Source organism: Berghia stephanieae, chromosome 3, assembly GCF_034508935.2.
Source record: "Berghia stephanieae isolate SIO BIC M18660-M18661 chromosome 3, UCSD_Bste_1.3, whole genome shotgun sequence".
In the NCBI taxonomy this organism is placed as follows: domain Eukaryota; kingdom Metazoa; phylum Mollusca; class Gastropoda; order Nudibranchia; family Aeolidiidae; genus Berghia; species Berghia stephanieae.
In genome coordinates this window covers 96,570,233-96,582,732 of record NC_088362.1, presented here as the reverse complement: position 1 = coordinate 96,582,732, position 12,500 = coordinate 96,570,233, and the positions used below count along the sequence as shown (strand labels likewise).

The 12,500-nt window shown below is 32.2% G+C and overlaps 1 protein-coding gene across 1 annotated transcript in view; it reads left to right on the top strand.

Moving 5' to 3' along the window:
• LOC144969399 (dynein axonemal heavy chain 5-like) overlaps positions 1–12,500 on the top strand; it is an 85,840-nt gene that overhangs the window by 59,595 nt on the left and 13,745 nt on the right. The window contains exons 58-76 of the mRNA XM_078908508.1: positions 167–247; positions 784–853; positions 1,138–1,252; positions 1,586–1,684; positions 2,026–2,276; positions 2,872–2,946; positions 3,265–3,435; positions 3,979–4,131; positions 4,562–4,669; positions 5,131–5,297; positions 5,865–6,051; positions 6,495–6,742; positions 7,310–7,438; positions 8,029–8,232; positions 9,025–9,165; positions 9,644–9,894; positions 10,607–10,752; positions 11,318–11,546; positions 12,352–12,369. Coding sequence (XP_078764634.1) covers positions 167–247; positions 784–853; positions 1,138–1,252; positions 1,586–1,684; positions 2,026–2,276; positions 2,872–2,946; positions 3,265–3,435; positions 3,979–4,131; positions 4,562–4,669; positions 5,131–5,297; positions 5,865–6,051; positions 6,495–6,742; positions 7,310–7,438; positions 8,029–8,232; positions 9,025–9,165; positions 9,644–9,894; positions 10,607–10,752; positions 11,318–11,546; positions 12,352–12,369 — 2,843 coding nt within the window. The remainder of the gene's footprint in view (positions 1–166; positions 248–783; positions 854–1,137; positions 1,253–1,585; positions 1,685–2,025; positions 2,277–2,871; positions 2,947–3,264; positions 3,436–3,978; positions 4,132–4,561; positions 4,670–5,130; positions 5,298–5,864; positions 6,052–6,494; positions 6,743–7,309; positions 7,439–8,028; positions 8,233–9,024; positions 9,166–9,643; positions 9,895–10,606; positions 10,753–11,317; positions 11,547–12,351; positions 12,370–12,500) is intronic.

Below are 12,500 nucleotides of genomic sequence, written 5' to 3'. Positions count from 1 at the left end.
GCGTTTATAGTATGATAAATATACCTAAGAAAAAAAAACGAATCTGAATACAATTCACACTGTTACAATGCATTTAACGATAAATTGTTACATAATATTTCACTTTTTTGTGACTTACCTATTCAATATATTGGAAACCACGACTGATTTACTGTGTTCATTTTAGGCTGCCGGATGATGACAGGGACATCAATGTCTTCGACTACTATGTGGATGAATCTGGAGAGTGGGACCCTTGGCAATCTAGGTAATAATCATGGTCAAAGGTCATTATTCTTGGCTTTTGAGTTCAATGTGTATAAAAAAAAGATAAGAAAATGGCAATTTGTGGTTTCACAATATTTTAAACATTAATTGACAGCAAAAGTAGTAGATTTAAATCATAAAGGAAAATGTGTATTTTTACGTTCACAACGTCTCATCAATGAATTCTTTCATTACTCTTTTCTTAAAAGTCCTATTTACTCCTTATCTTTTTTTCATTATAATGGTTTTCACTAAACCAAACGGTTTTTTAAAATTCTTAACTCGTCTTGCTATTATAAGAATATTGTTTCTGTTTCCACAAATCGACCAACAACTTGTGAGATTCTGAATTTAAATTTAGGCACTTTATAAAAATAGTCAAACTTTTAATCTTATTTTTTTTTTTTATCGCCAAATCTTTCATCTACAAATATTTAGATAATGTGATAGAATGGCAGATTTTTATAAAATAATCTATTTCTCCATCTATTGACACTCCCTTGATAATGTATTGTTTGATGGATGGAAATCTTTCAGGGTTCCTGAGGCAGTTTATACGGACAATCAAGACATTCTGGGGGAGGTTTTTGTCGACACTGTGGACACTGTAAGTTTCCAGGGTTTTTTTAATTTAAGTCAAACAATGACACGTGAATGTGCATTGGATTACAAAATTAATTCATGCATATTCAGCTAAAGTAGGTTTTCCTGCCAATCACTTGAAATCTCTTCATTTTCATATTATGTTGTAGCAATTTTCCTCATCTTAAATTTAACATTTTATGATATCATTTAATTTGCTTCTTTACATTAGTTTTGCATCTTTGACAATATAGTAAATTATTTTCTTCTCAAATCACATACAATATATTAGTAAATCATTTCTTCTAGATCCGAACTCGTATTCTGATGGAGTTTGCTGCAGCCTCTGGCAAGAACGTCCTCTTAGTCGGACCACAGGGTTCTGGTAAAACGGCCATCATTAATGACTTCATCAATGCCCAAGGTAATCTTGATTGACTGATTAACGTCTATGGTGTGTGAACAATTGATGTGAATCAGATATACCTAAACTGTATAACGATAAAATTATTTCTTAAAGTAACCAAAAAGTATGGCTTTGTTGGCTTATTACAGTAAACTTCCATTACTTCATTGTTGAGATCATGAAATACAAAGCTAAACCTGTTATTACTTTTTGTCATTGTTATTAATATTGACAATTTGACGCTTAACATATTATTAAGAGTCTTACCACTTCCTTGTCATTTTAACATGTGGAATTGCAAATACCAAATTTATAAAAATGTGGTCATTTTCATGATTGCTTTTTATTCAGATCCACAAGTTGCCATCTGCAAGCGTCTCGTCTTCTCTGGAGCATCGACAGCTTTGCAACTTCAGCAATTTGTTGACGCCAACATTTACCACAGACAAGGTAAGGGATTTTGTAAAAAAAAGGAACACTTAAAGCTAAATCTCATTTGCCTTACAGCACATTTCAACGTTTACTGTCTTCTATGGTTTATGTTTTTTTACTTAACAAATTGTCAATTGTTAAGGATTAATATGTTAAACTTGATTACTTACTAAATGTTTTGAAAAGTAAAATACTAGTTCATAATCTTGTCTGAAGATTTCTATTAAAAACTTATTACTTAATAATCTATGTTTGAAACACATTCATTTTTATTCATATATTTCTATATTTATTTATTTTTGTGGATTTTGTTATGACTTTTCCTTTTATTTTATGCCAATATATTCGTTAAATTTTAGGTTATGTATTTGGTGCCAAGGACAACAAAAAGCTAAAGGTTTTTATCGACGATCTGAACTTACCTCTGCCGGATAGTGACGGAATACAACGATGCAATGAGCTCCTCCGACAACTTTTGGATGAAAAACAACTGTGTACCTTACAGAAGCCATTTGAGTGGCGCACGGTGGAAGGATTGTCCATCATTTCGGCAATGGCACTCAGTGATTATCCTGCTGTTGGAAACAGACCCATTACAGAGAGACTCTTGGTGAGTAAATCATTGTTTTTAATACTACCAGCTCTTCATTTTACTTAATATTATAAGGAAAACAATTTTATTCCAAATGTGGAATGATAGTTCTTTTGTAAACAGTATGATTATCATCCCATAATACAAGGATAATGCCAAAATAAACAAAGACCCAAGAAAAACCCCAGAGGTTTTGAAAGAGTGATGTAAACTAAATTAGAAATGTAAATATAGAACGGTTTTATAGACTAAGTCCTAGGATTCTGAAATGATAGCTGTGCTTATACTTATAATAAATCTATTTTGAAAGTATTTTATTGACTACCATATATCCTATCTCAATCACACATACCCACGCACGCGCACGCACACACACACACACACACACATATGTGCTTATACATACACATATATATATATATATATATATATAATATATATATATATATATATATATATATATATATATATATATATATATAATATACAACAATGCAAGTATTTTAGAAAAGATGCTTAAGTGGTTTGGTTTTTATTTTGCCTAGAGATATAATATATAACATTGCCCCGACTTGTCAAAACTTAATACTTGTACGTTCTATTATCTTGACAGCGACACTTTGCTGTATTCAATATGCCAGCCCCACAAGAAGAATCACTCAAGAACACTGTCCATGGAATACTAGAGGTAACTTTCAACAAACCCATAAGACATAAAACTTTAAGATCCCATACTCTTGGGAGAATTAATACCAAATGGAAAGTCTTTTGATGATCCATGACGTATATTTTTTGGCATTGTCTAGGATGCTGCGTAATGTCACGATTCAGAATTTTATGATAGTATTGGGAAATTTAAGATATTGATTTGTTGCGTTGATTTGTTCAAAATTTGTTTCAGTCACATAATACAATTTTTCTTTCAGATAGTGATATATTTTAACCTTTTCAGACATCTCAAATTTTAAAATTGTATTCATTTTATTGTTTGTTGTTTTAAATTTAGGCTAACATGACAGCTCAGGATGCACCTGGTCTTGACCTTGACCTTCACAATGCTCTTGTGTCTGTATCGTGTGACATGCTGACTTCTATCCAAAGTGTTCTTCGACCCACTCCCATGGATGGGCGCCATCATTACTTCTTTACGTTGAAGGATATCACCAAATGCTTCCAGGTATTAATATCCAATGTCATACAGTTGGAGCTTGTTTTTTTGTGGGGGGGGGGGGGGGGGGGTTTGTCTGAAAACTTATGGCTGTTTGGTTTTAGAGAGTTTTACTATATGAAAATCTAATTTTAAGACAGCTTTTGTATTTAAAATTCAAATCATTATTAGATCTTCATGTCATGAACTGGCAATAATTAGTATTTCTTCAACACAGTAAAACAGCCCGTTAAAAATAATAAGATTGTTTTGAAAGGCAAAACGAAGGGTGGCTTTTTTCATTCTTTTTTTTTATTAATGTTGCCTTGACAGAAGCCAAAATACAAGTATGAATTTGCTTTGTCCATAGCTGGGGGATTAAAAAAAATAAATTAGATGAATGCGTATTTCAAGTACATGATTTTACATATCAATAAATCTTTATTGCATGTTGTGAATAATTGATGATACGTTTTTTCAACTTTTAACACTGCTTATATCCAATTTTATAATATTCTTCCAAATAAAATAGATTTGAATGACTGTCTTTTTTTTCTTCTTTAAAAAAAATAGTGCTTAAAGAGGCTTGCCGATGAAAGCAAAGCTGATGAAATCATGGTGATCTCTCTTTGGCGTCATGAACTGACGAGGATAGTGAGGGACAAGATTAGCAGAACTGCAGACCTCAATTGGTTTGACGACAAATTGGATGCTGTCATTCATGCTGTAAGTTTAAATTGTCGAGACGTTAAATGGAAGATAAAATTAACTTTTATTAATCTCCTTGTGTGGTCGAATATCATAGTATGTAGTTCTCAATTGTTATAAATTAGATTTTTTATGTAAGAAAAGACTAGTGAAAAAAGCAATACTTCACTCACAATCTGTGGAAAACAACATTTACCTAAAGTACAATATTATTTTATTCATGTTTCATGATTCATTGGTGATGACATTTTATTATAACACATTTTAGACATTTGTAAGAAAAATGCATATTTAGGATCGTATATGATAAATGATTATAAATTATTAATAAATGATTGTATTCAATGAATGTCATAAATCATCGTCATTATGGCGTAATATATTGAAAAACGAATTAGTATGTATAAAAAGCAACAATTTTTAATATGTTTTTTACAACTTTTCACAGATGTGGAAAGAAATGGAGACAGAATTGTATGAGAACTTCGTGACTTTCCCGATTGATGCTCGGGCTTTCCAGAGACCAGCGACTTCTTTTGGCACAAGGCAAATCAAGGTAGGAAATTATAATTTCTTGTTCCCAACATCTATTTTTTTTTTCAGTTTATTTAAACTATGATTTTGTATTTCTGATACATTGCTATGGTCAAAACTCAAATATTGATTTTGAAAAAAAACCCCCAACAAAATCTGAATTTTGTATTTATTATTTTTAGATAATGAGTAAATAAATTAAAAAAGAGTAATAAATAAATCAATCAATAAACAAATGAATAAACTAATAATTGAATAAATAAGTAGATAAGTAGATGTAAAATTCGACTATCAATCCAATGAAAAAGATACAATGGTTGAACGTTGTGTTGTCTCTGGAAAAAATATAAAAGACATTTTGCTTCTAATATCCATATCTTTTTATATTTTAACTTTATCATTTTACAGGAAACGTGTTCCTTCACGAAAGTAGATCAAGCAGAGCTGAATTAAACGATTTAATTTTTGAATAATTCCCCCCAGGTTGTTCTTCAACCCATAGAGAATATTGGAGACCTCCACAGTTGCCTGAACACACATCTGACTCGTTACAACGAGGAGTTTGGAAATGTCCGTCTTAACATTATGTTGTCTGACTTTATCATCCTGCATGTCATTAGAATGCATCGTGTCCTCAGCTTCCACAATGGGTATGTTAAACAGAATAAATTTATGATAAAAGTTTTATTGTCTTGATAATGAAGGCGTATTTTACAACTCTTATTCTTAATTTTACTAGAGCAGCTCATGATAAAGTATTTTACACAAGGGATAAAATCTCTGAAAAGATCTTTTTAAAGGGCAAGACAGCATATACTTAAATTCTTTTTCTAGCATATAACTTGTAAATCAATTTTTTAACTTGTGAGATATCTATATCTTTGTTTTAGGGTTCCCACTCTTCTTCAATACTCATCCTTATTGAAAGACAATGCTTTTCTTCAGAATATCTCTTGATCTTCTCTGAAATCAAATCCATTTTACAAACAAGTTTTAGCACTCTCTCTCTCTCTCTCTCTCCCTCTCTCTCTCTCTCTCTCTCTCTCTCTCTCTCTCTCTCTTACTCTCTCTCTTCCTCACTCTTTGATACTTTTATTTTCAATTTGAATTATGGACTATTTTAATAGTAGTTTTTAACAATACTATTGTGTCTTTAAAAAAACTATATTTTTTGAGAAGCATCTTAATCAATACTTGGACTTCATCTCCTTTCCCAGTGGTAACTTACTCCTGATTGGCTCTGTGGGCTCACATCTGTCCACGCTGTCACGACTGGCTCTTCACGTTGCAGACATCCCCATTCACAAAGTGGACACTTCCAAACAAAGTAACTTCTTTGATGGACTGAGATCTGCCATTAGGCTCAGCGGGTCAGAGGGCAAAGTTATTTCTCTCATGTTTACAGTAAGTCTCATCACTTATAAGTGTTTTGTAATTTGTTTTTTGATTTATCGACTGTAAAGTGCTGATAGTGTAAACAAGGCACCAACATAACTTAGGGAATGCGTTTATCACTTTTGACTATATAAAAGGGTAACGTTGTAATATTTTGTTTTAGATACGATATACCTTTCTAATTAATAGTGTGACAATATTTGGCAATTTTTTATGTAAGAAGTAATGAAACTGATAAGAGCAATGAAATGTAATTTTTCCTCTGGTTTGGCATTCAGAATTTTATATGATGTGATATATATACATTTTGATGTGAAAAAGTAATCACAGTAAAATATTTTTGATTCATCTTGAATAAACGCGAATCTTCTTATTTCAACATTTATCCTAATCTTTCCTTATTTTGTAACCGATATCAAATTTTCAAATGATTTAATCTTCCCCACTCACAGGCTCGAGATCTGGTTGATCCCGTCTACCTGGACGCCATCAACAGTCTTCTGATCAGTGGAGAATACCCACACCTCTTCTCTAATGATGAGATGGACGGTCTCCTTCAGGCGATTCACCCCGCCATGAAGAGAGAATTTCCCAGCACTTCCATTGACCCAATGAAGTTCTTTGTGTCCAGAGTAAAGAGCAACCTCCATATTTTGATATGTCTACAACCGGGACATGAGCTTCTGAGGACTGCTGCCAGGTAAATTTAAAAAAAAATAAAAATTCCTTTCCTCTCCAATTTTTTATTCTCTACTGTGTTCGATTTTTATAGTTATCAGCTGTTTGGTTATATATGATAGTACTTTTTTGTACTTTTTATGATGATCCTAAGCCAATTGTAGAAGTCGTGAATTATTGCTATATATAACTTGGGGTCATCATTTTTGTTGTTGGTTTAAAAAAAACAACAACTTTTATTCGTATTTCTAAGTTTAAGTTTTAATTGTAATACAGTAGAGGAATTGTACAAGGGAATTATTGAGCAAATGTGGTAAATTGATGCTGATTTGAAAAAAAGGATGAAAAGTATTTTTGAGTAGTTGTATGGTTGATGAATTGCGTTAGAAATAACTTATCATTTGAGTATTTTTTATCCATTTATTCTTTATAATTTATCTGATTAAAGGAAATTATTATTTTTAAGTCCTGTCTTGTGTATTGCCAATCAATTCAGTAAGATTACATATGATGAAATCGTCATCATCATCATCATCATCATCATCATCATCATCATCATCATCATCATATTTTTTGTTTCGTGTTGAAGCAACTTCCCCGGTCTGCTGAATGGCTGCCAGATGAACTGGTTGTGTGACTGGCCACAAGATGCTCTTCTAGGAGAGGCATCGTACTTTGTTGCCAAACATCAACTCACGGAGGAATTCGAAGACTTGAGGTATTGGATAAAATAAAAACACTTTCCCCTCATAATCTTTTGGAATAGATTAGCCATCCAAACATATGTTGCTGTGCGAATGTTTCTGATCTTTCCAAATCTGAATTCTTTCTTTGAAATATCTTAAATATTTTCTGACTTAGCTGCAAAGCTTTCTGAGAATTAAGGTTGATATGATGTTTACTGTTTTCCTTAAACAATTTTTTACCAGATGTAAAAGTGATTTAATTGACATAGTACATTTTAATGATGTGCGGTATTTTTTTTTCTTGAAATTTAGCAAGCGCCTAGATCTTCTATTAACAGGGAAAGGGGGCTAAGGAAATAATTCCCCATTATTATTATTACTATTACAATTATTATCATTTTTCTTCTTCTTCTTCTTCTTCTTCTTCTTCTTCTTCTTCTTCTTCTTCTTCTTCTTCTTCTTCTTCTTCTTCTTCTTCTTCTTTCTATTATTATTATTATTATTATTATTATTATTATTATTATTATTGTTATTATCATTATTATTGTTAGTATTATTATGATTCAGATATATATACATATATTTTACTGTGATTTGATATGTTTCCTTTTTTTTTAAACAGAGAAAGCATCACCACTAGTTTGGCAAACATTCACAGTTTCGTACTTAGAGACTGTAAACAAATGCCTTGGGCTGGTGATGTCAGTCCAGAAATCGCTTTGACTACAATTAAGGTGCACGAAAAGAAGAAAGATCAACTGAAAATCCAGACCGTTACAGTCCCCAACCTCCCCTACTCCAAGGTCATCCTACAGGAAAGAATCAGGTATCTCAGAGTGTTTTTGTTTATTGTAATAATAAAAGAAGATAGTAGTCCTCCAGTGCCAAAGAGCTCATGGAGCAGTAACTGTCTAAATTCCATTGCATTAAAGTGACAGTCATGATTTCTTACTACCTATAGGATAGGACGCTATTTTATCAAAATTCCTTTACACCAAATCTAACAGACACAGCTACAGAATTACATAATCATAGATCATATGTTAGATGAAAAGATTTTGATGGAATTCAGACATATTTTTACGTTTTCAATGAATCATTAATCATATCGGATAAAGCAACGGGCTTGGAATAATGTTTTATTTTTGGTTTTTATATTTTGTATTTTATTTGGTTATGTGTTGTTTTTAGAAAATCCGGATCAGCTCTGATGAAAAATTGATGATTCTGTAGGCAGTTAATAGTGTCAGCTAATTTGAAACTGTTAAGTAAGCTAAGCGATGTCAATTGTTAAATTGTTGACATTGATTGTAAAAAAAAAAAATCTGATCCAGTGTTGTGTCCTTGGGTAATACAATTTACACCCATTAATTCACTCCACTCATTTGTGAATGAGTACCTGACTATAAGCAGTGATGGATATTGTATTTTTTATGTATTGTAGATTTTAGAGTTTGTACTCTTCGACATCAATCTCCATAATAACAGTAAAATCTTACATATAGATCACCTGATCTTATAGAATATGCATAGTTCATATTGGCCTATTTTTAAGACTATGGTTGTACTACAAGAGAATCACGAAACAATTGCTATCATTTATTTTGTTTTTCTCAAGACTTAATCACCGTGATCTGAACACAACAGCTAAAAATGAAGTCTACATCGGACCTACAACGTACAGGAGATTTATGGAGTGTTATCGTTATCTTTACACGAGGAAATCAGAGGAAAGAACAGAAAGTGTAGAACAACTCAAGTTAGTAGTCATTTCATTGTTAGGCATGTGTTGTTCTCTACATCTTAGTATTCATAATCTTTATCTTTATAATACTACCTCATCAATTTCTACATATACTTCTTCCGTCATCATCATCATATCATCATCTTTATCATCGTCATGATCATGATCATCATCATCATCATCATCATCATCATCATCATCATCATCATCATCATCATCATAATAATAATAATAATAATCATCATATCATCATCTTTATCATCGTCATCATCGTCATGATCATCATCATCATCGTCGTCATCATCATCATCATCATCTTTATTATCGTCATGATCATCATCATCACCATCATTAACAACAACACCATCACCACCACCACCATCACCATCATCACTACCATCATCATCATCTTCAGCAGCAGCAGCAGCAGCCACATCATCATTACCATTATCAAAAGCAAAATTTAGCATAAATTTGTTTATCTACCATTCAGGAAGGTGATTGCAACTCTGGACAAAACAAGAGTAGATGCCAAGGTGATGAAGAAAGGCATCAAATCAATTACTGGCAAATACGACGATGCCAAGAAAAACACATCAGAACTCTTACGGAAACTAACGGCTAAAGCCACCTCATTGGAAAAACTGAAGGCCAAAGTGGGTTTGAGCAAATCATTGGACGCCTATCTTCAACTAAATGAGTTAGATGTGGAAGAGGAAGAAGAAGACGAGCTTCTGAAAGAAGGTGATTAGTCCATTAGTTCAACCTAGAAATTAAGTGAGCATAAAGCTTCGTAATGAATCATCAATGATATAGATTAATTTTCTTCTCATATTATTATAATTACGGTATTCATACTTTTTTTTCAGAATCATAAAAGACTTTCAAAGGTTTCATTATTTTTCTTTGTTATTTTGATATAAAACGGGTTGTAACATATTGAAACGTTCTTGGCACATCTACTTGATGGAAAAACTTAGTTTTACCAAGTGAATGAGATGAGAGCCATTTTGTCATCTATCTGGATTCAGTGTGAAATATGTGACCCTCCATCTCAAAACGGTATTACGTCGGAATGATTCAGACCCCAAAAAGTGAATTTAGAGATAGAATGATGAGAAATTGGACCTTAGAAGATTTTGTAAAGCAAGAAATAGTATTTATACTCCAGCATAACGTATAGAAATTAAACCCTAGTTTGATGTTTGTGGCAAAGAATTCAATTTTCCTAACCGAGTGGATCCCGACATAATACTGCTTTGACACGGAGGGTCACATATATCCATTTTAAGAAGGATTTTGAGCCTAAAACATACTGTGTTTGGTATTTTGGTCTTTTTTTAAAAAGTGGTTATATTCATATTTGTTCATTACCACAAAACCGCAAAGTTGCACAAAGTTGACCAATGCAGTTGTTGTATTGTGTTTTATTCCTTTTTAAACTTCATTTCTCCAGAGGAATATGACGATTATGATGCCGAGTTTGATCGCATGAGGGAGGCAACTCTAAAGACACGACAGGTCCAAGCAAAGGAAGAATTAGTAGATGCCCAGGCAAATCTGGAAGAGTGTCGATCAAATCTTGCTTATGCCAGAGAACAAGTGAGTTGTTGATAAATTAATTATGATGTTAGTGACTCAATATATACGGTATCTGCCAAGTTAAAAAAATGATCTGGATGCCACTAGTTTGTAGAATATATTTACACTTACACATTTACACATTTACATAACACCCTTTTGGAACTGTGTTTGTCCAATGTGAAGATCATTACAATTATTGACTTAGAAAATGGAAGTTATCATGATATGAAACAGTGAATATATGAAGACCAGACATACAATAAAATTACAAAAAGTGACCAAAAATTGATGAATAAAAATTATGGTTCTAGATCATTACAATTATTGACTCAGAAAATGGAAGTTTTCATGATATGAAACAGTGAATATATTAAGACTAGACATACAATAAAATTACAAAGAGTGACCAAAAATTGATGAATAAAAATTATGGTTCTACAGGGCCTGCTGATTGAATAATTGTTGGATTTTGAAGCACAATGAAGATAGATGGGAATGTGCAATGTGCATTAATTCATTTTACGTTTTATGTTATCTGGTATTGAACCATCAAATAGCATAACATTTTATTTACCTCTCAAAGGTGATGTTCTGGCGTAGTAAGGTGGACAGGGGGGTGATAGAGCACGTCAAGGCTTTCTCCAATCCTCCCACTTTAGTCGGACAAGTCATTGAAATGGTCATGGTTCTCATCGGCAAGCGCCTTCCATCCCAGAGAATCGCTGAAGTACGGGAAGGATATGGTGGCAAAGAAGACCTGTCCTCAAGGATGTCATCCAGCTCAAGCAGCACCAAATTGATCATCAAGAAAAGTATGCATTTTTTTCAGATTGCATAAAGTCTAGATTTAACTTTGCTAATTATATGTGCACACTTGCTGTAATAAAGTGAAAGATATTTGGACAGCTATGTGTAAAACTGTGGATATATTCAAGATGTTGTAAAAGAAGTTGATACTTTTCTCCTTAATGCTCGATGACATTTCTCTGAATTGATATATTTGATGCAACTTTAATATCCTATATAATCGTATATCTTGGATCCATTTTCAGAGGATGTTGACTCATGTTCAATTTTGCACCCTAAATTATATCATTTTACACCCAGGATTGTTTTTATTCATATTGATAGAATGGTGCACCCTTACAACTATTTAACTCCGGAGTCAAGGTCGGCTAACAATTAAAGAAAATCCACAACACTTACTTTCTACTTTAAATTTATGGAAACATGCCCTCTTCCAATTTATCACAGTAAAAATAATCAGATGCAGAGGTGGGCCTAGAGAATCGGTTCAAATTTATAATTCTGAAATCTGGATTTAAATGACATATGCTATATTTATGTCGCAAATAATAACTCACAAACATACATACATAGTCACACACACACACACACACACAACATACAGACACACACACACACACATATATTTATACTATATATATATATATATATATATATATATATATATATATATATATATATATATATATATATCCTTGCCCATATGTTTGTGAGTTATTATGACTTTTAAAAAATAATTGTAAATTAATTGACTTTACTGCTTGTGTAGCCATAATGATTATTAGAAAATTGCATTAAAATGTGTTTCAGATGAGGGTCGAAGATCAGGTAAATATTGGGTTATTAAGTGAGGATGCACCGATTGACTCCAAACATATTCACTTTGTTCACCATGTTATTATTACTATTATTGTTATTATTATTGTTATTATTATTATTATCATCATCATCATCATCAT